The sequence below is a fragment of the Mustelus asterias genome, chromosome 17 (assembly GCF_964213995.1).
Source record: "Mustelus asterias chromosome 17, sMusAst1.hap1.1, whole genome shotgun sequence".
NCBI lineage: Eukaryota > Metazoa > Chordata > Chondrichthyes > Carcharhiniformes > Triakidae > Mustelus > Mustelus asterias.
Genome location: NC_135817.1, coordinates 71,231,967 through 71,257,780, shown reverse-complemented (window position 1 = coordinate 71,257,780; position 25,814 = coordinate 71,231,967). Strand labels below are relative to the sequence as shown.

Genomic DNA, 25,814 nt, shown 5'->3' with positions numbered 1-25,814 from the left:
TTGCCTGGACGACATAGGTCCACCAATGTTATCTTGCAGGCAATGAAATGAAAAGTGTTTGGAAAGTTAATTCTGTTAACTGCATCTCATAGAAACATAGAAAACGGACAGGTTGGTGGGACTGGAAAACTTACCTCAGTGTAATTTGCCTATTCTCATCTTCAGGATCCAGCCTGTGTCTTCTTCAGCCTGCCTGTCCTGCACACTGGACTCATCAGCCAGCTCGAATGACTCAGTCTCTTTTTATCTACCTTCAACCATAAGCTTTGGTTTCCAATTCTCAGTTTCAGTCTTAGTTTCCTTAGAAACTTTTCAATTGGGGGCTGTCTCAAAAAATACAAGCGCTGCCCACAGCTTCCATCACACAACCATAAAACAGAAAGACTTGTATTGATATAGCTTTTTGAGACCACTAGACATCATCTCAATGCACTTCATAGACAAGTTAAGTCTTTTATCAAGTGCAGTGCCTTGTGATAAATCCAGAAGCGTGGCAGCCAATTGTGCACTAAGCAAATTCTCATAAACAGCAATCACAGATTCCATTATCTGTGATTTTGATTGAGTGATAAATATTTGCCAGGGCACTGGGAATAACTTTCTCCTCTTCTTCCAAATATTGGGCATTGCCATGGGATCATTTGCATCTACCAGAGCACGCAGATGGGGGTCCTGAGTTAATATTTCTTTCAAAAGACGGCACCCTAGACAGTGCAGCACCACTACAGTACTGCATTGAAGTGTCAGCCTTGATCTTTGTGGTCAAGTCCTCTGACTGGAGTTTCCCAGAGGAAGCGGGAAATGGGACGCTGATCTAATTCTGGTTCCAAACCCATCTCTGCTGTGAGACCAGCACTGGCAGCAACGTTCCCTGACATGGAGCCTTAATTGGGTACGGGATGGGTCTAATAAGTTGCAAATGTGTGGGAACAGGGACAGGCTGCCTCATGAGTAGGCAGGATGAAAGAGTGCTTTAGTTGATGGAAATCTGCAATGCACAATGGTCCACCTAGTCACCACCAATTCAATCCAATGCTAATTAATAACATTAATATCACTAATTAATCACTATATCAGCCAATCTCAGCTTGATTCAGTTACCTTTCTTCCACCTCTGCAGCTGGAGTGTGCAAAGCTTCAACTGATTGGAGCACTGATTACGTGGTCTGCAGGATGTTTGGAGATTTTGGTCTCTGCAGATGTGGAGTTGGGCTTTTCTGTGGGCATGGGGGGTAGGTTCCCGGCATAGGGAAGGTCAGGTGGTACCAGAGCTATCATTAACTATGGGCTGGTCCTGGCTGTCATCACTGGAGGCTGCTGTGCTTCCAGAATGATTTCTTGGCCCCTGGAAGATTGAGGCCAATTCCAGGGGATTTCTGGACATTGCAGAAGGGTTGGCAATCCCCAAATTGACTACTACTAGTATGCTGCTTTCTGCCATCTTCAATAGCCTTTCCACCCTCTCCTTACTGCTATTGCTGTAAATGTGGTAACTCACTATCTCATACCATGCCACTAACCCTCAAACTTTTCTTCTCCCCTGCCTCACACGATGACTGATGTTTCCTAAAAGCCAGCTGCTCCCATCAAAGTCCTAAAACTTCTGAGAGTTGGCCTTTTAACAAGCCCTTAAGTACTGACCTGACAAAGAGCGTGGGTGAATTTGGAGCCACGCACTGTCCCCTGCCCTTACAAAAGAGCTGTCTGGTAGAACTTCCAGCCCCATGACCTGGTCCACATTTTTCTTTGCTGCCCACTTCCATTCCAGTACAAATTGGGTTGGGAAAATCTGACTCCTAGTGTGGGACTATTATCCCAGAATCCGAGACAAGAGTGTCATCGATGAGCCTCAAAACAAATAATCTCTATCAAGACCAATATTTTGATATCTAAGACAATCAAATGAAAATCATATCTTAAGCTGATCTTTCTCTACACTCTATCTGTAAATGCAACACTATATTCTGCACCATCTCTTTTCCTTCTTCCCATGCACTCAATGATCAGTATGTATTGTCTGTATAGCACGCAAGAAACAATACTTTTCACTGTATCCCAATATACGTGATAATAAATCAAATGAAATGATATTATTTTCAAGGACTATGTTTCACTTCAAAGACAAGGGTGTGATCTTACCAGCCATTCACGCCACGCTGCCACTGGAGTGAAGTCGGAGAATTTGGCACCCAACCAAATCTCCATTCATTGCAGCGGGATGGGAAAATCCCACTGGCGTGAACGGCCATAACATTCCAGCCAAAGTATCCTTACAACCAAATAATTTTTAAAGTTTCTTTATTAGTCACAAGTAAAGCTTACATTAACACTGCAATGAAATTACTGTGAAATTTCCCCAGTCGCCAAGTCCGGCAAGCAAAATATCAGTTTTTAAACTTCCATTACATTTCTATCAGCCGGTCAAAAAAACTAAATATATCCCAACCCCAATGAGTATAAAAATAGAACTACATGTGGGCCATCTCCTGTGAAAGTGATGAAATCAGGTAAGTTTTATATAAATTTTCCATTCATCAAACAAAACCAGGTGCAACCATCGGAGGTTAACCACAGATCTTTTGTTAACATACACAAACTGCTCAAACTGCACTTCCATTCTTACAACCTGGTAACTCTGTTGGGTACATCGCCATAAAGGTTGCAAAGATCCATAACGTACATGCGAACTTCAACTCCCCGCACACCACCCCCACCCCCACTTACAACGCAACCTGTAACAGTGGATATTTTGTTCTCATCTGCAGTAAAGGTGGTGGGTGCATCTGGTCCACACCACATCTAAGATAGCGAGTGTGAGAACTTGTCAGAAAGCAGGCGAGTTGAAACTGGTGGTGATGGATTTCTGTTAATCATCCATCTATTATTAAATTACAGAGACAGCACTCTTTATTTCCTTGTAGATTTTAAAGTTAAGGTTTTTTATTTATTAGTCAGAGTAAGGCTTACATTAACACTGCAATGAAGTTACGGTGAAATTCCCCTAGTCGCCACACTCCGGCGCCTTTTCGGGTCAATGCATCTAACCAGCATGTCTTTCAGACTGTGGGGGGAAACCGGAGCACCCGGAGGAAAACTACGCAGATATGGGGAGAATGTCCAAACTCCACACAGACAGCGACCCAAACCGGGAATCAAAACCGGGTCCCTGGCGCTGTGAATTTCCAACTGTAGGCCCTGAATGGCGTCTACAATACTATTCTCAATTATTTCCATGGTAGCAGAAATATTAATAATGGCCGTTTTCTAATTCTGAGACCCCAAGATCTGAGAGGAGGGCTCAGACAAACTGGTGAAAGCCAGTGTTACAGGTGACTAACAGGTTCGGCACTGACCATTTCTGATGCCCCATAAATCCTAGGTGGTTGTAGAGGGAGTGGATGGATAGGCGTTTGACCCCAAAGGTTACAGGGACAATGTGGCCTACGGTGCAGGTGCCAGCCCAATCGATGGGGAGGGTTTTGTATTCTCCGCCCCTACAAGAAGGTAGATGAGGGCAGTGCAGTTGATGTTGTCTACATGGACTTTAGCAAGGCCTTTGACAAGGTACCGCATGGTAGGCTGTTGCATAAGGTTAAATCTCACGGGGTCCAGGGTGAAGTATCTAAATGGATACAAAATTGGCTTCTGAGGGTGGTTGGAGAGAGTTGTTTTTCAAAGTGGAGGCCTATGACCAGCGGTGTGCCTCAGGGATCAGTGCTGGGTCCACTGTTATTTGTCATTTATATTAATGATTTGGATGAGAATATAGGAGGCATGGTTAGTAAGTTTGCAGATGACACTAAGATTGGTGGCATAGTGGACAGTGAAGAAAGTTATCTCCAATTACAACGGGATCTTGATCAATTGGGCCAGTGGGCTGACGAATGGCAGATGAGAGTTTAATTTAGACAAATGCGAGGTGATGCATTTTGGTAGATTGAACTAGGGCAGGACTTACTCAGTTAATGGTAGGGCGTTGGGGAGAGTTACAGAACAAAGAGATCTTGGGGTACATGTTCATAGCTCCTTGAAAGTGGAGTCACAGGTGGACAGAGTGGTGAAGAAGGCATTCGGCATGCTTGGTTTCATCGGTCAGAAAATTGCATACAGGAGTTGGAATGTCTTGTTGAAGTTGTACAAGACATTGGTAAGGTCATACCTGGAATACTGTGTGCAATTCTGGTCACCCTATTATAGAAAGGATATTATTAAACTAGAAAGAGTGCAGAAAAGATTTACTAGGATGCTACCGGGACTTGATGGATTGAGTTATAAGGAGAGGCTGGATAGACTGGGACTTTTTTCTCTGGAGTGGAGGAGGCTGAGGGATGATCTTATAGAGGTCTATAAAATAATAGGGGCACAGATCAGCTAGATAGTCAATATCTTTTCCCAAAGGTAGGGGAGTCAAAAACTAGAGGGCATAGGTTTAAGGTGAGAGGGGAGAGATGCAAAAGTGTCCAGAGGGGCAATTTTTTCACACAGAGGGTGGTGAGTGTCTCGAACAAGCTGCCAGAGGTAGTAGTGGAGGCGGGTATAATTTTGTCTTTTAAAAATCATTTAGACGGTTATATGGGTACGATGGGTATAGAAGGATATGGGCCAAATGCAGGCAATTCGGATTAGCTTAGGGGTTTTAAAAAAGAAAGGGCGGCATGGACAAGTTGGACCGAAGGGCCTGTTTCCATGCTGTAAACCTCTATGACTTTATGACTCTAAAGCCAGAATGAGCCATTGTGAACAAGTGTCAGGCACCAGTATGTGGAGTTTTGGCAAAAGGTAAGCCAGTGCTGGGTAAGGGGAGAGTTCTTCTGGACATACTAATGGATAATACAAGTCTGGCTGAAGCATAAAGCCCAAAGGGCCTACAGGTCAGCACATCTGGATTGATGCCTATAATTACAAGGCCCTGACCCTTGAGGAAAAAAGTCGCCAGAAGTCCAAACAGTTACTGAACCATTAAGGGTGAGGTTGTATGACTGTTGGCAACCACACCCCCGCCTTGGTGTAGGTGAGTTTAGCCTCGGAAGTGGGGTCCTGCGAAATGCATAAGGGATCATTCCTCATGCAATCTCAAAAGGATGTCATGGGACCAGACAGACTGTGGAAGTGAAATCGGGCTTCCCAGTAGTCATAATCAGCAGGGTCGGTACAAGAGCTCAATGGCAAATCTCCACCCGAGTGTTACCATGGGTATAATTCCTTCTAACACACAGTCATGCTGGTCCTTTAATGGTCACAAGGGTGGGCTGTTGCCTCCAAATAAGCGCACAATGGACCAGGTCATCCGCGGACCACGTAGGGTTTGAAAGGAGGGCCAAAAAGTGCATCTTCGATGAGGCAGGGGTGGTAGGGAGATGAGTACAGATCCAACATTGGGTTTGGTTGCCCTGTGAAGTGATAGCCTGCATCCTTCGGACCGCTTGTTAACCCATATCCCTGCACAGGTTAGTGCAGCCAATAATAATGGGTCCACATTTTGGATAGTACCAAGTCCTTGTTTAAGCTTATTCTTCAGTATCCCGTTCTGCCTTTCTATTGAGCCTGTAGACTGGGGATGGTAAGGGCAAGAAAAGTAGTGTCTTTCAATAATTCCTGTATTATTTTTGCTGTAAAATGGGGGCCATTGTCACTAGATAGGACCTCAGAGATCCCAAACCTAGCCACATATTCATTTAATAGTTACTTAGCTACAGTGACAGCATCATCCATTCTAGTTGAGTATGCCTCCACCCATTGCAAAAACAAGCACACTACAAGCACATTGCTATATCCCATACATTTAGGCATTTGTATAAAGTCCATTTGTAGCTGTACAAAAGGGCCCCACAGTTGTGGGCCACTGAAGGTGTCTTTCCAGGGTTATGGCTTTGGCAGAGCAGGCACTGAGCGGCAGCTTTTCCTGCCATGGTGGAAAATCCTGGTGCAAACCACGGATGCTGTGCCATCCTGATCATCCCCCCTCTGCCCGCATGGGTAAACTCATGTATCATGCGGGCAAGCCAGAGCAGGAGTGAAGCTCAGCTCGCCCATCCGGGGAACATCAAAGGCAGTCGGAAAGCTGGGAGCATTGGGCCTGCAGCCATGCATCTCCTTCCGACTGGCGGGGGGGGGGGGGGGGGGGCTTCAGGTTGTAAACGAATAACATCAGACAAATCAGAAGCTGGAGAGGGGAGGCAGCCTGATAACAAAGGGGAATCAGTTGCCCGAATGCTTCGGCCGCTGCTGCCCGTGCGGAGTGATCTCCCCTGTCATTACCTTGAGAAGTTACGTCATTAGTACTAGTGTGAGCCGCACACTTGATAACTGCAAAACAAGATGGGAGCTGAAGAGCTGGAAGGAGATTAGCGGTGAGCTGACCATGTTTGACGCAATTCCCTGCAGAAGTAAGAAAGTCCCGAAGCTTCCACAACTATCCAAAGTCATGCTTGACAACAAAAGTGTAATGTGAGTCAGTATAAATATTCACAGATTGTCCAGTCGCCAGCACACAGGTCCGTGTGAGGATGAATAGTTCAGCCACCTGCGCAGAGCCAGTCAGTGGAAGGCGGGCTGAATCGAGATCACAGACCACGTAGCCCGTTTGGAGGCTGCTGTCGGGAGCTCGGGTGGAGGAACCGTCGACAAAGAGGACCATGTGTGGGTTTGTTAAAGGGTGATCCAGCAGATCAGGTCAAGGGAGGGTAGACAACTGGACGACTGCTTTACAATCATGATGATCACCGTCGTCATCTGTGGGCGGCACGGTGGCACAATGGTTAGCACTGCTGCCTCACAGCGCCTGAGTGCTGGGTTCAATTCCGGCCCTTGGGTGTCTGTCTGCATGGAATCTGCACGTTCTCCCCGTGTCTGCGTGGGTTTCCTCCAGTTTCCTCCCACAGTCCAAAGATGTGCGGGTTAGGTGGATTGGCCATGCTAAATTGCCCCTTAGTATCAGGGGGACCAGCTAGGGTAAATACATGGGGTTGTGGGGATAGGGCATGGGTGGGATTATAGTCAGTGCACACTTGATGGGCCTCTTTCTGCACTGTAGGATTCTTTGATTCCATGAGTGTTGCGGGGTTAAGGGTAGTGCAGCGAACAATGGTCAGGGATGGCTCACTCAAAAGTGCAGTTTCATATCTAGTAACTCTGGCAACTGTCAAATGTTGGGCGGTGGAGTAATTCAAAAGGGCCATAACAGCATGGGGGGCATGGAGCACAACTCGGTCAGGCCCTGTATGGAAATAATGGCCAAGTAAGCAGCTGCAGTGGAGCGGAGGCAGGAGGGTATTTCTCCTGCAACAGGGTCAAGGTGGGTGCTATAGTAGGCTACAGGCCGCTGGACCCCTCTGTGTGATTGGGTGAGGATAGCCTGGGAGGATCCACTCTGCTCGTGGACATAAAGGTTAAAAGGCTTGTTGTAATCTGGCAGCCCTAACACAGGTGCAGAGGCTAGAGGGGTCTTCAAGGAGGTAAAGGCGGCCTCCAAATCGGAGTCCCAGAGGACATGTCAGGGACTGAGGGAAGGGCGAGGTCATGGAGGGTACGGCTAATTCCAGCATAGTTGGGAATCCATTGTCGGCCATAGCCTGCCATGCCTAGGAAGTGGGTAAGTTCCCTCTTAGTCTGCGGTTTCGGCAGCGAGACAGTGCTGTCCACGCATTTACGGGAGAGGAGACGGAGCCGGACGTCCAACACATGGTCTAAGTATTATATATAGGACCCTGGTTAGACCCCACTTGGAGTACTGCGCGCAGTTCTGGTCACCTCATTACAGGAAAGATGTTGAAGCCATTGAAAGGGTGCAGAGGAGATTTACAAGGATGTTGCCTGGATTGGGGGGCATGCCTTATGAGGATAGGTTGAGGGAGCTTGGTCTCTTCTCCCTGGAGAGACGAAGGATGAGAGGTGACCTGATAGAGGTTTACAAGATGTTGAGGGGTCTGGATAGGGTGGACTCTCAGAGGCTATTTCCAAGGGCTGAAATGGTTGCTACGAGAGGACACAGGTTTAAGGTGCTGGGGGGTAGGTACAGGGGGGATGTCAGGGGTAAGTTTTTCACTCAGAGGGTGGTGGGTGAGTGGAATCGGCTGACGTCGGTGGTGGTGGAGGCAAACTCGTTGGGGTCTTTTAAGAGACTTCTGGATGAGTACATGGGATTTAATGGGATTGAGGGCTATAGATAGGCCTAGAGGTGGGAATGTGATCGGCGCAACTTGTGGGCCGAAGGGCCTGTTTGTGCTGTGGCTTTCTATGTTCTATGTTCTATTCGACCCGAGGATTACAAAGCTGTAGTTTTTCCCTTGGAGACCTTGTGACCCCTACTGGCAAGGGCGCACAGAAAGGTCCGGGAATCCTGCGCACAGAAGGGTCCAGGAGTCCTGCACACAGGTCTCATGTGAAGGGGAACAGAGGAGGAGGTTGTCAACATGCTGGAGGAGCGTAGAGCCTTGGGGAAAAGAGACATTGGCCAAATCAAACTGGAGAACGCGCAAAAAAATAGTGGGGCTCTCCGTCTAACCCTGAGGCAATCGAATCCACAAGCCTCTGTAGGTAAAGGTTAATAGATATTGGGAATCTGGATGAATGAGGATAGAGAAAAAGGCGTCACACAGGTCCACAACAGTGTTGTAAGTGGACTGTGGCAGGATGCAACTGAAAATATTGCTGCCTGTGCCACAGGAAAGTGAGAGTAGGAATGGAGTGAGGTGGAGGATGAATGCGTGGCTGAGGGACTGGAGCCGGGGGCAGGGATTCAGGTTCCTGGATCATTGGGACCTCTTTAGGGGCAGGTGTGACCTGTACAAAAAAGACGGATGGCACTTGAATCCCAGGGGGACCAATATCCTGGCAGGAAGGTTGGCTAAGGCTACTGGGGAGACTTTAAATTAGAAAGGTTGGGGGGAGGGAATCGAGATGAGGTGACTGAGAGCGAGGAGGGTAGCCCGCAAATAGAGAAGGATTGTAGACAGGGTAAGAGGGAGATTAGATGGGTGATGGAGAAGGGGAGAGCTCAGACCAAAGGTTTGAGATGTGTCTATTTTAACGCCAGGAGTGTAGTGAATAAAGTGGATGAGCTTAGAGTGTGGATCGATGCTTGGAAGTGTGATGTGGTGGCCATTACGGAGACTTGGGGACAGGGATAGGACTGGATACTTCAGGTGCCGGGTTTCAGATGTTTCAGAAAGGACAGAGAGGGAGCCAAAAGAAGGGGGGAGTGGGGGGGGGGGGGGGGGGGGGGAGTGGCACTGCTGATCAGGGATAGTGTCACAGCTGTAGAGAAAGTGGACGCTGTGGAGGGATTGTCTACGGAGTCTCTGTGGGTGGAAGTTTGGAGCGGGAAGGGGTCGATAACTTTGCTAGGTGTTTTCCATAGGCCGCCCAACAGTAACAGGGATGTTGAGGAGCAGATAGGGAAACATCTCCTGGAGAGATGTAGTAATAACAGGGTTGTCGTGATGGGAGACTTTAATTTCCCAAACATCGATTGGAATATCCCTAGGGTAAGGGGGTTGGATGGGGAGGAGTTTGTTAGGTGTGTTCAGGAAGGTTTCCTGACACAGCATGTGGATAAGCCTACAAGAGGAGAAGCTGTACTCAATCTGGTACTGACTAATGAGCCTGGACAGGTGTCGGATCTCTCAGTGGGAGAGCATCTTGGGAATAGTGATCATAACTCAATCTCCTTTATGCTAGCATTGGAAAGAGATAGGATCAGGCAAGCTAGGAAAGTGTTTATCTGGAGTAAGGGGAAATATGAAGCCATCAGGCAGGAGATTAGAGGCGTTGATTGGAAGGAGGTATTCTCGAGGAAAAGTACCGAAGTAAGGTGGCAGATTTTCAAGGAATGTTTGTCTAGAGTTCTGAATGACAACGTTCCGATGAGACAGGGAGGTTTTGGTAGATTATGGGAAGCGTGGTGCACGAAAGCTGTGCTGAACCTAGTCAAAAAGAAAAGGAATGCGTACAAAAGGTTCAGAGAGCTAGGCGATGATAGGGATCTAGATGAGTATACGGTTTGTAGGAAGGGACTTAAGAAGGAAATTAGGAGAGCCAGAAGGGGTCACGAGAAGGACTTGGCAGGTAAGATTAAGGAGAACGCTAAGGCGTTCTATAAATATGTAAAGAGTAAAAGGATGAGATGTGAAGGTATAGGACCTATAAAATGTGAAGGTGAGAAAGTCTGTACAAAACTGGAAGAAATAGCAGAGGTGCTTCATGAATACTTTACTTCGGTATTCACGGTGGAAAAAGACCTGGGTGGTTGGACTACAGGATTGCAGCGGACTGAAAAGATTGAGTTTGTGGACTTTAAGAAAGAGGATGTGTTGGAAATTTTGAACAGCATCAGGATAGATAAGTCGCCGGGACCGGATGGGATGTACCCCAGGTTACTGTGGGAGGCGAGGGAAGAGATTGCAGAGCCTCTGGCGATGATCTTTGCGTCGTCGATGGAGACGGGAGAGGTTCTGGAGGATTGCAGATGTGGTTCCTATATTCAAGAAAGGGAATAGGGATAGCCCAGGAAATTACCGACCGGTGAGTCTAACCTCAGTGGTTGGTAAGTTGATGGAGAAGATCCTGAGGGACAGGATTTATGAGCATTTAGAGAGGTTTAATATGCTCAAAAGTAGTCAGCACGGCTTTGTCAAAGGCAAATCGTGCCTTACGAGCCTGGTGGAGTTCTTTGAAAATGTGACTAAACACATTGACGAAGGAAAAGCGGTAGATGTGGTTTACATGGACTTCAGCAAGGCGTTCGATAAGGTCCCCCATGTAAGACTTCTTGAGAAAGTGAGAGGGCATGGGATCCAAGGGGGTTACCTTGTGGATTCAGAACTGGCTTGCCTGCAGAAGGCAGAGAGTGGTTGTAGATGGGTCTTTTTCTGAATGGAGGTCGGTCACCAGTGGAGTGCCCCAGGGATCTGTTCTGGGACCCTTGCTGTTTGTCATCTTCATAAATGACCTGGATGAGGACGTGGAGGGATGGGTTGGCAAGTTTGCTGATGACACGAAGGTTGGTGGTGTTGTGGAAAGTTTGGAGGGATGTCAGAAGCTGCAGAGTGACATAGATAGGATGCAAGACTGGGCGGAGAAGTGGCAGATGGACTTCAACCCGGATAAATGTGTAGTGGTCCATTTTGGCAGGTCAAATGGGATGAAGGAGTATAATATCAGGGGTAATATTCTTAGCAGTGTAGAGGATCAGAAGGAGCTTGGGGTCCGGGTCCATAGGACTCTTAAATCGGTCTCGCAGGTGGTTAAGGCGGCGTATGGTGTGCTGGCCTTCATCAATCGAGGGATTGAGTTTAGGATTTGGGGGATAATGATGTAGCTTTATAAGACTCTTGTCAGACCCCACCTGGAGTACTGTGCCCAGTTCTGGTCGCCTCATTACAGAAAGGATATGGAAGCCATAGAAAGGGTGTTGCCTGGATTGGGTGGCATGCCTTATGAGGATAGGCTGAGGGAGCTCGGTCTTTTCTCCTTGGAGAGACGAAGGATGAGAGGTGACCTGATAGAAGTTTACAAGATGTTGAGAGGTATAGATCGAGTGGATTCTCAGAGGCTTTTTCCCAGGGCTGAAATGGTTGCTACGAGAGGACACAGGTTTAAGGTGCTGGGGAGTAGGTACAGAGGAGATGTCAGGGGTAAGTTTTTCACTCAGTGGGTGGTGGGTGAGTGGAATCGGCTGCCGTCAGTGGTGGTGGAGGCAAACTCGATAGGGTCTTTTAAAAGACTTCTGGATGAGTACATGGGACTTAATAGGATTGAGGGTTATAGGTAAGCCTATATATAAGCCTAGGTAGGTAGGGACACGACCGGCGCAACTTGTGGGCCGAAGGGCCTGTTTGTGCTGTAGTTTTTCCATGTTCTAAAATAGCGGCAGGTTTAGGGACCACCGGATATGCAGGTATGACACATGCATTTACTGTCCGCAGATCCTGGACAAAGCATCAGATGTTCTTACCCGGGTTCTTGATAGGAAGAATGGGGGCATTATAATAGTTGGGATTATGACTCCAAGGCATAGGAATTCTTTCAGGACGGGCTGGACGCCTTCCTCTGCCTCTGGGTTCAGAGGATATTGAGACTTGAGGCAAAGGCTTTACTGGATCCAGTCGGATCTTAAAAGATTCTGCTGACAGTACACGACCCACATCGTTAGGGCTCCTTGCCCATTGGTACTCTGGGATCCCCCAGCAACAGCTTAGGCGTGGTCACAGTTGTCCCACGGTGTCCCAGGGTCTTACGCTGAACATACGCAAAATGTAATCTGGGAACCCAAAACTGCAACTGGACAGCATTATCACATACGAGGATTAACCCTTCCTCATCACGAACAGTATAGCTGGGGTTTGAATGAATAAGTCATTGACCATAAAGCCCAAGTCTTTCACCTGATGTCCCGGTGTCACAGACAGCGTAACATGGGGTGCTACACATAGGGGCTCTTGGAACAGGGAATTGGCCTTTAGGTTAAGGACAACTGCAGCAGCTACCCCGGCTGGTCCGATGCAAAGGGAGTAAAGGGGTTAAAGTGTAACACTCAGCCGGATGAGGAGATGCTGCTTGTTCATACGATGGGTCAGGTCCATCAGAGGAATAGTGGGCTGAGCAATGGAGATCGCTGTACCACTCCCCAGGGAGTGCTCAGAATCGTCCAGAGTCCTTTTTACTAGTTCATGCTGCAAAAGATGATGGACCACGCCTTGGTGCTGTGGAGAGAGTGTGTGTTTTAGCAAAGCCCACCAGCACACTAGGGTTGTGGGCGTCGTTCTTCTATCTGCTGGAGAAGGGCACATACTGTCGATGTGTAGATTCTGGAGCTTCGAGGTGAATGCCCTGTAGAGAACAGATCGACGTACATCCCAATTTATAGAGAAAAGCTCGTCCCATAAGGTTCACAGGCATAAGTGTAACTATTTCCCCATCATCACAGGCTTTGAGAGTGGTCGGGGTCTCTGGACAACCATTGTCATTGCCCTTGTCGAACAAAATGCCTTTCAGCTTTTTGGGACAGATGGGGGAACACCACTTTCTGCTCGGAGAGGCCTCTTGCATATGGAGGATGGAATACGTGGCTCTGGTATCAATTAGAAACTCAGCTTCCTGTCGACTTTGATAGGGATCATAAGTTCTTTATTGGCATTGGTAATGGCAGGACATTGATGGGCTTGGCACCTTCAGTAGGAACCAAAGGGCTGGTGCACGGAATAAGGAGTCGTTAGGGGTGCAGGTGGTGGGAAGGCGGGAGTGGCATGGCTGAAGATCCCTGTGCCTGTTGTCTCCGGGGACAATGCCGGGACCAGTGTCCCTGGAGACTGCAGGTGAAACAGGCACCTGAGTTGTTGTCTCGGCCAGCCGATAGCCTGCTCCCTTGCCTACGTCCTTCCCCCAAGCCCTAACTGGCCGGCACCTTATCTGCGCCTTTATTTCCCAATTTGGGCATCTGGTCTTGGAGCTGGCGTTCACAGTGCTGGAACAAAGAACAAAGAACAGTACAGCACAGGAAACAGGCCCTTCGGCCCTCCAAGCCTGTGCCGCTCCTTGGTCCAACTAGACCAATCGTTTGTATCCCTCCATTCCCAGGCTGCTCATGTGACTATCCAGGTAAGTCTTAAACGATGTCAGCGTGCCTGCCTCCACCACCCTACTTGGCAGCGCATTCCAGGCCCCTACCACCCTCTGTGTAAAAAACATCCCTCTAATATCTGAGTTATACTTCGCCCCTCTCACCTTGAGCCCGTGACCCCTCGTGAACGTCACTTCTGATCTGGGAAAAAGCTTCCCACCGTTCACCCTATCTATCCCCATCATAATCTTGTACACCTCTATTGGATCTCCCCTCATTCTCCGTCTTTCCAGGGAGAACAACCCCAGTTTACCCAATCTCTCCTCATAGCTAAGACCCTCCATACCAGGCAACATCCTGGTAAACCTTCTCTGCACTCTCTCTAACGCCTCCACGTCCTTCTGGTAGTGCGGCGACCAGAACTGGACGCAGTACTCCAAATGTGGCCTAACCAGCGTTCTATACAGCTGCATCATCAGACTCCAGCTTTTATACTCTATACCCCGTCCTATAAAGGCAAGCATACCATATGCCTTCTTCACCACCTTCTCCACCTGTGGTGTTGCCACCTTCAAGGATTTGTGGACTTGCACACCTAGGTCCCTCTGTGTTTCTATACTCCTGATGACTCTGCCATTTATTGTATAACTCCTCCCTAGATTATTTCTTCCAAAATGCATCACTTCGCATTTATCCGGATTAAACTCCATCTGCCACCTCTCCGCCCAATTTTCCAGCCTATATCCTGCTGTATTGCCCGACAATGGAGGGCACTAACAAGCTCGGTAAGTTTGGTTTTCCCTCCCACCCAACACAGGTCAATGTAAACATGATCAGGCTGTGACCCCTGTACAAGAGTATTTACAAGCGCTGGCATTCCGGCGTCCTGAGATATACCTGAATTAATCGTAAGCACCGAACGAAACCTCTCTACATAGCCTTGCACATCCTCACCAGGTTTCTGTGCCGTGCTATGTATCTTATGCTGGTCCATAGTGGAGGGGAATGACTTGCGCAGAGTCATAGCCAGACACTGCCACAATTATGTTAACTTGGCAGCTTCTAGCTCCCTCTCTGGCCATCCAGACGATTCCTTAATTCCACTCGTTTCTGCATCTCCTTTTGCCACTGGAGATATGCACACCATCCTACATGCTTTATATCCTCTTTTTAACTTCCTTCCCAATACACATCCTAAGCTTTTGATCCGGGCCCTCCTAGAAGTTCCTTCAGGTGGGAATGATTTTTCCTCATCTTGGGTCCACTTCACCCATTTGGGACACATGATGGCTGCTTTCTGGTCCATAATTTAAATGCACTTCTGGGTGCCCAAGCATGCGTCCAGAACAACCTCAATATCGTCGTTAGTACGACTGTGGCACTTACACAATATTTCAAGCTTTTATATACATTTTTCTACATCACCTTTAGGATTGGGGCAGCTGCAACAACTGCACTCAACTCGGAGGGCATCCAGGGACGGTAAACGTTCCCAGGCTCATCCTGGGGTCCGGGGAAGGCGCGAAGGGGCAATTATTTAACCTGTGGTTTTGAACGTGCTCCCGAAGAGGGGCCCCTGGACCCGTTGGTGCTAGCACTATCTGGCTGGTCGGAACCCTGCCGAGAAGCCAACGGCCCCACTTCCCCTCCGGCCGCCGCACCCCCCTCTGCCGCTGGCATGAGGGGTGGCTGCTCTGGGAGGGGAGGATATGGAGGGTGGAGGAGCGCCTGACTGGAGTTGTTGATACTGGGACGTCCATCTTAACTCCTCGTCCTCCTCACTTTCTCTCATGGTCTTTCCATCATGCCGGTTTGATGGTCTGGAGACCATAACCTGACCCTTTCGTGCCGTTCCCCCCCCCACCCCTTGCTTCTGTTGCCCTTTCTGACTCCGTTTTCATGACTCATCCACTCGTTTCTGCATCTCCTTTTGCCACTGGAGATATGCACACCATCCTACATGCTTTATATCCTCTTTTTAACTTCCTTCCCAATACACATCCTAAGCTTTTGATCCGGGCCCTCCTAGAAGTTCCTTCAGGTGGGAATGATTTTTCCTCATCTTGGGTCCACTTCACCCATTTGGGACACATGATGGATGCTTTCTGGTCCATAATTTAAATGCACCTATGCTATTGGGTCCCCTTTGGGAGTCCTGCTGTAAGTGTTTACTATCTAAATTGCCTATTTCAATTTCCTTTGTACCAGCTGGTGCGAGATGTAAAAAAAATAGGGAAGAAAGAGTTAAAAGAATCAAGTTTTTAGCACTCTGCACTCTCGCCAACAGTGTGTGAATGTATGATCTAGAGCACCATCATGTGGTGGAATAAAGTATGTAAGAAGTTTAACAACACCAGGTTAAAGTCCAACAGGTTTATTTGGTAGCAAAAGCCACACCTGTGTGGCTGTTGCTACCAAATAAACCTGTTGGACTTTAACCTGGTGTTGTTAAACTTCTTACTGTGTTTACCCCAGTCCAACGCCGGCATCTTCACATCAGGAATAAAATATGGCAGACAGGTCTTGGACAAAAAAAACTAAGGGAGCCAGTTTAGTGTAATAGTATATCCATGATCTAAACTGGTTACAATATCCAATCAATGAACCAGGACCTAGGTAATTAATGACCCTACTCAAACAGGGCCTCGAACCCCAGAAGATTTTGATTTGATTTATTGTCACATTTATTAACATAGTGAAAAGTATTGTTTCTTGCACGCTTTTCAGACAAAGCATATCATTCATAGAGGAGGAAACGAGAGAGTGCAGAATGCAGTGTTACAGTTATAGCTCGGGTGTAGAGAAAGATCAACTTAATGCAAGGTAGGTCCATTCAAAAGTCTGACAGCAGCAGGGAAGAAGCTGTTCTTGAGTCGGTTGGTACGTGACCTCAGACTTTTGTATCTTTTTGTCCCGGGTGCGTGGGGTCCTTGATTATGCTGGCTGCTTTGCCGAGGCAGCGGGAAGTGTAGACAGAGTCAATGGTTGGGAGGCTGGTTTGCGTGATGGATTGGGCTACATTCACGACCCTTTGTAGTTTCTTGCGGTCTTGGGCAGAGCAGGAGCCATACCAAGCTGTGATACAACCAGAAACAATGCTTTCTATGGTGCATCTGTAAAGGTTGGTGAGAGTCGTAGCTGACATGCCAAATTTCCTTATCTTCTGAGAAAGTAAAGGCGTTGGTGGGCTTTCTTAACTGTAATGTCGGCATGGGGGGACCAGGACAGGTTGTTGGTGTTCTGGACACGTAAAAAATTAAGCTCTCAACCCTTTCTACTTCATCCCCATTGATGCAGACAGGGGCATGTTCTCCTCTACGCTTCCTGAAGTTGATGACAATCTCTTTCATTTTGTTGACATCGAGGGAGAGATTATTGTCACTGCACCAGTTCACCAGAAGAGGGACTCACACCTCCCCTCTAACACTGCTGATGGCACACCCCGATAACATCCCACAAGTCAGTACTTGCATTTCAACAAGCAATTTACTGACTTTGCTGAAATCGGGCATGCAAGTCATTGATCGATGAGGCACGATGAGGTACCATTAACCCGTGCAACGCTTCAAGGGATGGCCAACTCAGTGGAATCTCCAAGAAATTGTCGTCGACTTGGGTACAATCAACACTATGGTACCAGGAGTACACCTACTTCCAAGCTTTATTACTTGTGCACAAGGAGAACACACATGCAGCACAATGCACTGCTGGGTGTTCTGTTGATTCACACAGATAATTAGCAGTTATTGTTAATTACAGAAAATAGGGAACAAACAGCTTCCTAATCCTTCATTTACATACATAGTCCACCAATCCTAGCTTTTTGACCTTTATTATCCAATAGAAAACCATCTCCTTCTAAAGTTTATTAGTTAGTCACAAGTAAGGTTTGCATTAACACTGCAATGAAGTTACTGTGAAATTCCCCTAGTCACCACACTCCAGCGCCTGTTCGGGTCAATGTACCTAACCAGCACGTCTTTCAGACTGTGGGAGGAAACCAGAGCACCGGAGTAATCCCACGCAGACACGGGGAGAACGTGCAAACTCCACACAGACAGCGACCCAAGCCGGGAATCGAACCCGGGTCCCTGGCACTGTGAGGCAGCAGTGCTAACCACTGTGCCGCCCCTCTAATCTTTCATTAGCATGTCACCCTGATAAGTGCGAGGTGATTCATTTTGGTAGGACAAATTTGAATGCGGATTACAGGGTCAACGGCAGGGTTCTGAGGAATGTGGAGGAACAGAGAGATCTTGGGGTTCATATCCACAGATCTCTGAAGGTTGCCACTCAAGTGGATAGAGCCGTGAAGAAGGCCTATAGTGTGTTAGCGTTTATTGACAGGGGTTTGAGTTTAAGAGCCGTGGGGTTATGCTGCAACTGTACAGGACCTTGGTGAGACCACATTTGGAATATTGTGTGCAGTTCCGGTCACCTCACTATAAGAAGGATGTGGAAGCATTGGAGAGAGTGCAGAGGAGATTTACCAGGATGCTGCTTGGTTTGGAGGGTAGGTCTTAAGAGGAAAGGTTGAGGGAGCTAGGACTTTTCTCTTTAGAGCAGAGGAGGAAGAGAGGCGACTTAATAGAGGTTTATAAAATGATGAGGGGGATAGATAGAGTGGACATTCAGAGACTATTTCCTCGAGTGGATGTAGCTGTTACTAGGGGGCATAACTACAAGGTTTGTGGTGGGAGATATAGGAGGGATGTCCGAGGTAGGTTCTTTACTCAGAGAGTGGTTGGGGTGTGGAATGGACTGCCTGCTGTGATAGAGTCGTCGGACACTTTAGGAACTTTCAAGCGGTTATTGGATAGGCACATGGAGCACACCAGAATGATAGGGAGTGGGATAGCTTGATCTTGGTTCGGACAAAGCTAGGCACAACATCGAGGGCCGAAGGGCCTGTACTGTGCTGTACTGTTCTATGTTCTATTAACACTGCAATGAAGTTACTGTGAAATTCCTCTAGTTGCCACACTTCGGCACCTGTTCGGGTCAATGCACCTAACCAGCACGTCTTTCAGTTTGTGTGAGGAAACTGGCGCACCCGGTGGAAACCCACGCAGTCACAGGGAGAACGTGTAAACTCCACACAGACAGTGACCCAAGCCGGGAATCGAACCTGGGTGTATGGAGCTGTGAGGCAGCAGTGCTAACCACTGTGCTACCCCACACTTGTACAACTTGTACAATTAACAGTGGGGCTGCAGAGAATGGAACGCTTTGAAATTTAAAATTTTAGGACAGCACGACAACACGGTTAGCACTGCTGCCTCACAGCGCCAGGGTCCCAGGTTCAATTCTGGCCTTGGGACTGCGTGGATTTCCTCCGGGGGCTCCGGTTTCCTCTCACAGTCCAAAGATGTGCGGATTAGGTTGATTGGCCATGATAGACGTGGGACGAGAGGAGACCTAATAAGATGTTGAGAGGCATAGATTGAGTGGACTCTCAGGAGGCTTTTTCCCAGGGTGGAAATGGCTGCTACGAGAGGACACAGGTTTAAGGTGCTGGGGGGTAGGTACAGGGGAAATGTTAGGGGGAAGTTTTTCACACAGAGGATGGTGGGCGAGTGGAATCGGCTGCCATCAGTGGTGGTGGAGGCAAACTCAATAGGGTTTTTTAAGAGACTCCTGGATGAGTACATGGGACTTAATAGGAGGTAGGCCTAAAAGCTAGGGATATGTTCGGCACAACTTGTGGGGCTGAAGGACCTGTTTTGTGCTGCAGTTTTTCTATGTTTCTAAATTGACCCGAGTGTCAGGGGGATTACAGGGTAAATGCGTGGGGTTATGGGAGTGGCGCCTGGTTGGGATTGTGGTCAGTACAGACTTGATAGGCCGAGTGGCCTCCTTCTGTACTGGAGAGATTCTAATGAAAGTGTAGTCTCAGGTGGACACGTTGGTGAAGATGACATTCGGCATGCTTGGTTTCATTGGTCAGAACAGCATGGTGACACATGATGGCCTCACAGAGCCAGGGACTCCACTGGTTTGATTCCCATCTTGGGTCACTGTCTGTGTGGAGTTTGCACGTTCTCCCCATGTGTGTATATATTCTTACTTTACTGAATACAGCACTCTATAACTGTTCACAAAGGAGGAATTTTCCTACTGGGAAGACCTGGGAATTCTTGCGGTAGCACCACATGAAGTCTACAAGTTGGACACGTCCTCTGTTCATTCAGCCATGGTCCAATACACTATATGGAAAAAAAAAAAATCGCCATTAGTAAATTTACAATTAACATTCCTTTCTGAAGTATTGAGAGATACATGAGCTACAGTGCAATGATAATGGAAAACACTAACCACCCCGTTATAGGGGTCAATAATTGTGTTAAGGACAGCGAGAAGAAAGATTTCTCAGCAATTTCAGGACACGGTGGGTACCGTAGTTAGCACTGCTGCCTCACAGTGCCGGGGACCCGGGTTCGATTCCTGGCTTGGATCACTGTCTGTGTGGAATCTGCACATTTTCCCCGTGTCTGCGTGGGTTTCCTCTGGGTGCTCCGGTTTCCTCCCACAGTCAGAAAGATGGTTAGGTGCATTGGCTATGCTAAATTCTCCCTCAGTGTACCTGAACAGGTGCCGGATTTACACTGTAACGTCATTGCACTGTAAATGTAAGACTACTTGTGACTAATAAATAAACTTTACTTTACAATATGCCTGATCAGTATGTTTCATATCCAATGAGAGAGCCATTTTAATATCAGTTGGGGGCGGGGGGGGGGGAGAGAGTGTACAGTTTTTAAAAACAATAGGAGCAATTGACAGTAAATTTTACAAGCATGGATAATGAAAAATAACCTGTATAGATTTATTGACCAACTTCATTTAGTCTTGTGATGAGGTAACAGAGAAGAAGGATAAAGGAAGTGTAGTCAATGTTTAGCAGACTGTTTGATGTACACTGCAGGTAACACATTGTGAGACAATGTGAACTAAATTGTACAATTTTAAAAAGGGTGCAAGGACAGAGAGACCTGGAATGCTTGTACACAAATGTTTGAAGGTAGCAGGACAGGTTAACAAAGCAATTAATAAAGAATAGAGTGGGTTTCATAAATAGATGCAGAACACTTGCCATCTTTAAAGGGAGTCCCAATCCGCACAAAAAATGAAAGACAGTGCCAGCCAGTGCCAACTTGGCAGTGCCAATCTGTGCTGGCATGTCCCTCTCTCCCACCCGTGGCCTATACTTACAAACCTGTTGTGCACCTTGCTAACATCACGTCAGCAAAGTTTCAATGTTCTGTGTGGGCTGGCGTGGAGACGGGGCCCTTTAAACACATGTAAATAAATTTAAACCATCGGCAAGGCGCAGGGGAAAAAAAACAAATCAGGAAATGAGATCTTGTCAGCAAGAATCTGTCATCCGATTCTCACGGGATTTTGTGCCCATGTCACTGTTCTCATTGACGGGGAACACAAGCACTAAATGGCCCCCACTATGTCTAATTTTGGGCACCACGCTTTCGCAAGAATGGGAAGGTTTATCAGGAATTTAATAGAATGGTTACACAGATGAGGGATTCCATGAAGTGGACTGACTGGAGAGCTGTGGTTGTTTCTCTTCAGAGCAGAGAAGACAAAGGGAGGAATTAATAGAGGTGTCATGAAGGATTTAGACAGAATAATTAAAGATAAATTGATTCTAATGGTTGAATCGTTGATAACCAAAGGTCAGAGATGTAAGGTCACTGCCAAAAGAATCAGCAAGAAAAATTTTATGCACCAAGTTGGTAGGATTTGGAATGCACTGCTTGATAAAGTCCAATAGCAGCCTTCACAGGGGCACTGGGTAAGGGAGAAAGAAAATACGTGGAAAGAGTGGGGACTGGAACTGGACTGCTGAAAGAGCCGGCACAGACTTGATGGATCGAATGGCCTCCTTTTGACCTATGCTGCTCTATGATCTTCCTGCGGTAGTGTTCTATAATTCTAAGTAAGAAGTACAGAGTGCAGCAAAAACACCAAATTCTGCTACAAATTTAGTTAAAAGATCTAGTACAACTGGGAATAACTGACAAAGCAGTCCAAAGATAAAATATGATATTCACGATTTTGACCTCTGTGTTGCACAGACTGTGGGAGATTCTGGTTTAAACTCTCACTGAAAAAACAATCATGATTTACACCAGTTTCCCTGTGAATTCAGCACTTAAGATTTTTTTGGGAGAATCACCCCCTAAGTTTTTCTCAGTAAAGAGCTGGTATGAAATAGTCTGCAAATATAATATTACAATGCTTTCTTACCTCTTATTGGCTGGTTCTAGATTGCAACAGGCAGATACTGAAGAACAGCTATGTATGTATTATAGATACGTATTCAGTAAAGTCGTTATAGTCCCAGATGACCATAGACTGCTTTGAGGGAGCGAGCTGACTGGTGGTGATTTAACCTGAGGTTCATCACACCTGAAGCGAAAGGCACAGCTGGTTAGTGATGCCGAGCGATGGCAACAGCGCAGCTTCAGTTCCCAAAATGGCTGAGGTTATTCACGAAGGCCCATCTTCTCAACATTGCCTCTTGCCTGAGGTGTGGTGATCCTCAGGCTAAATCACCACGAACAGCTCTCCCCATCAAAGGGGAGTGCAGTCTATGGTCATCTGTGACTATGGGGACTTTACGTATTCAGTCCACATTTTGCTCTCAAATGGATGTGTTCCTGTTAAGAAATTTTCACTGTGATGGATCCTCTTTCTCTTTATTTGTTTTATATAGATCGTAAAATTAAAGTTAACAAAGGTGTAATGTCATGATAATACCTGTGTGTGGAACTTGTGAGCACATGGTAAAACAAGCATCAACTCTGTAGCAAGTTCTTCATGGCAGATCACACACGGGTCTTGCTCTTCAGTCTGTAACACACAAGGATTATTTTGAGTTGCAACAGTTCTTATAGTTTCTCAGTGTACAAGCACTAGCAGCATTTAAAACTCAAATCAAAATCTCAAGTGCACTGACACACATTTAGTCATTCAGTGAACTTCTCAATTGCTATGTTAATTATATAGGTGCAGAAGATCCCTTTCTCAGGTAAATGGCAAGGGCACAAGTGTTTTTGTAAACTGAATGTACTCAAAGGGATATTTTGTGCCCAATGTCCACATGCAATAACGAGTTTTGGATGCAAAGTAGTCGACGCAGGGTCTCTTTCTACCTTGTCTGAATAATAACTATCATAATCCAAACTTAAAACGTGTAAGTGATTTCCCAAAATGGTCACCTTGTGCACTGAAGTTTTCTTGAGCCCTGAGAATGGCTACGAAGTTCAATTCAAAATAAGGTACCTCGAAAGTGACATCCTTCCACGTTATATATATTATTGCTGTGCTGTCTTCACGCAGCTGAGAGAAGAAAGTCCCGATCACAGACTTTTTCAGGCCACTTTAGCTTACTGACATTCAGGCTGGCTTTGTTTATAACTGCTACTTTAACCTTCTTCCTCTCCAACCCAGTGAAGGGTGGGGACCTGGTCAAACAGAACCTATCGATGGTCACTAAATTGCAATGTTATTCCAGGATGGGATTCAACCCAAGTCCCCTTGGGACGAGAGCTTAATTCTCTACCGCTAACAATGAGAGTTTCAAATAAACTGTTGATGATGCCTTTTAAGAAATGGATGCAGCCGTACAGATGAACAACAAATTCTCCAAGTCACCTTGGGGTTAAAATTCCAAATCATAACATGCTGGGAATGCACATCACAGAATCGTGCAGCGGTAGCTTTTGATTTTATTTTCTTGATTGCTTTGTAAAGATGGGAGATCTCAGGTTGGAAATGCAGGGTTCCATTCAAAGAGCACAGGATAAGAACTTAACTTTTAAAAAAATTGTATAAACTATTTGTCTCTAAATTTTACACGCAGTGTTCCAGTACATTATGTATCAAGTTTAAATTACCAGTGCCCTGGCTCCTTCCCAAGGCTGAAATCCCTGTTGCCGAGATGAACCCCAAACAGATTGCTGAGAAGGTTTACTTTGACCATTGTTGCTGCTCTGGAAGTCACAAAGGAAAATATTAATTGCTGTGGGAATTAGTTCCTTTATAAAGCAATAAATCTGCTAATTGCCTGCTCCCAGTTTTTGCAGAAGCAGTAATTGCACAAATTTACCTCCGAGAGTTTGGATTCCACTAATTGTGCTACTTTATTAACAATCTCATCGTAGGACAATCCTGAAAGGGACCCGCCATTTGACAGCCTTACTGCTTTCAGGAAGTCGGTTAACGAGCCTCTAGAATGGAAACAGAAATAGCATTTTCATTTTAATATAACTTGGGATATAAGACAAATGTTCCAATTGTTACCATCAACTAAGTGTGCTGGAGAAACAAAGTTGTACAGAAGGAAATGAACTGCATCGGACGCAATTCTGTGAACAAAGAATTTGAGCCACGGGCATCAACCTGGTAAACTGTGGATAGGATGCTGATAGCTTCTCCATAATTCTCTCAAAGCTGTTCTTCCCACGGATTCCGACTGGTGTCACCACTGCTCCTGCCACTCCTCTGTCAGCTTTCATAGATTGCAGGGATGTGGTTTGCTCAGATACCGGGACGGACACTCGAAGCTATGGATTAATGCATAGAAACTTCACTAACTTTAAAATCACGTCAGAAGTAATCTATACACAACTTAAACCTCAACAAATAATTTACCCAAAAATAAAACTAAAACTGGCGGAAAACAAAAAGGAAATTTGTACTTTTTTTCCTCCCTATTTAAACAAGTTGCTTCATAAATGTTAAAACATGCGGCATCGCTGAAACAAATAATATTTTTGTTGCAGTAAACTTCAAATCACCACCTCACAGCAAAGCATTCACAACCCTCAAGTTACAAGTCAGAAGCAACTGACTTACACCCAATATTAGGAGAGCACAGCTCACTCACAAAATCCTTTTTATTGGTTCTACAGATGGATTCCTCTCAATAATCACAGGATACATTTGCAGAAGGGAAAAATGCCAGTAGAACCAGCACCTATCTCAGGCACAGTAAGAAAAACAAGACAACTATCGCATGCGCTCAGCCTAAACATTCCCCCTGTTCTTCACAGTCATGACTGCTGACAAAATACCCCAATTCTGAAGCATGCAGCACTAACAGATGGCAACATGCAGGGTGGGAGGATGAGCTGTGAGGAGGATGCAGGAATGCTTCAGTTTAATTTGACATGTCAAGTGAGTGGGGAAATGAATAGCAGGTGGAGTACAATGTGGATGAATATGAGGTCATCCATTTTGGTGGGCAGGTTATTTTATGAAAGGCTACAGATTGAGAGAGGGGAATGTGCAACGAAACCTGGGTGTCCTTGTACATCAGCCGCTGAAAGCAAGCACGCAGGTACAGCAGGCTGTAAAGAAGGCAAATGGGATAGTGACCTTCATAGCGAGATGATTTGAGTACAGGAGCCGGAATATCCTGCTGCAGTTATACAGGGCCTTGGTGAGACCGCACCTGGAATATTGTGTGCAGCTTTGATCTCCCAGGGACTCGAGTTCAATTCCGGCCTTGGGTCACTGTCTGTGTGGAGTTTACACGTTCTCACCGTGTTTGCGTGGATTTCCGCCGTGTATTCTGATTTCCTTCCACAGTCCAAAGATGTGCAGGTTAGGTGGACTGACCATGCTAAATTTCCCCTTAGTGTCTCAAGATGTGTAGGTTAGATAGATTAACCAAGGGAAATGTGTGGGGTTATGGGAATAGGGCAGGGGAGAATGTCTTGGTAAGATGCTCTGTCAGAGAGTCAGTGCAGACACAATGGGCTAAATGGCCTCTTCTGTACTGTTGGGATACTATGATTCTATGAAAGTGGGAACAGATTACGGAGTTGGATGATCGGTCATGATCATAATGAATGGTGGAGCAGGCTTGAAGGGCCAAATGGCCTACTCCTGTTCCTATTTTTTATGTAGCAGAAAGCACATCAGAATATCAATCTCAATTACTTCAATGAACACCCCTGCAATACAATGTGAAGGGGGAGATGGTGATGTAATGGTAATGTCACTGGATTAGTAATCCAGAGTCTAGTACTCTGGAGAATTGAGTTCAAATCCCATCATGGCAGCTGGTGGAATTTAAATTCAATTAATTAAATCTGGAGTCAAAAGCTAGTCTCGGTAATGGAGACAATGAAGACTTTCACCGATTGCACTAAAAACCCATCTGGTTCATTAATGCCCTTTAGGGAAGGAAATTTGCCATCTTTACCCAGTCTGGCCTGCATGCGACTCC

The 25,814-nt window shown here is 46.5% G+C and overlaps 1 protein-coding gene across 1 annotated transcript in view; it reads right to left on the bottom strand.

The window, feature by feature from the left end:
* The window catches only part of LOC144506603 (E3 ubiquitin-protein ligase DZIP3-like), a 143,337-nt gene that overhangs the window by 26,084 nt on the left and 91,439 nt on the right, over positions 1 to 25,814 (bottom strand). The window contains exons 28-32 of the mRNA XM_078232952.1: positions 23,981 to 24,144; positions 23,688 to 23,808; positions 23,476 to 23,571; positions 22,337 to 22,429; positions 19,677 to 19,764 (exon numbers count right to left, since the gene is read on the bottom strand). Of these exons, the coding sequence (XP_078089078.1) occupies positions 19,677 to 19,764; positions 22,337 to 22,429; positions 23,476 to 23,571; positions 23,688 to 23,808; positions 23,981 to 24,144 (562 nt within the window). The remainder of the gene's footprint in view (positions 1 to 19,676; positions 19,765 to 22,336; positions 22,430 to 23,475; positions 23,572 to 23,687; positions 23,809 to 23,980; positions 24,145 to 25,814) is intronic.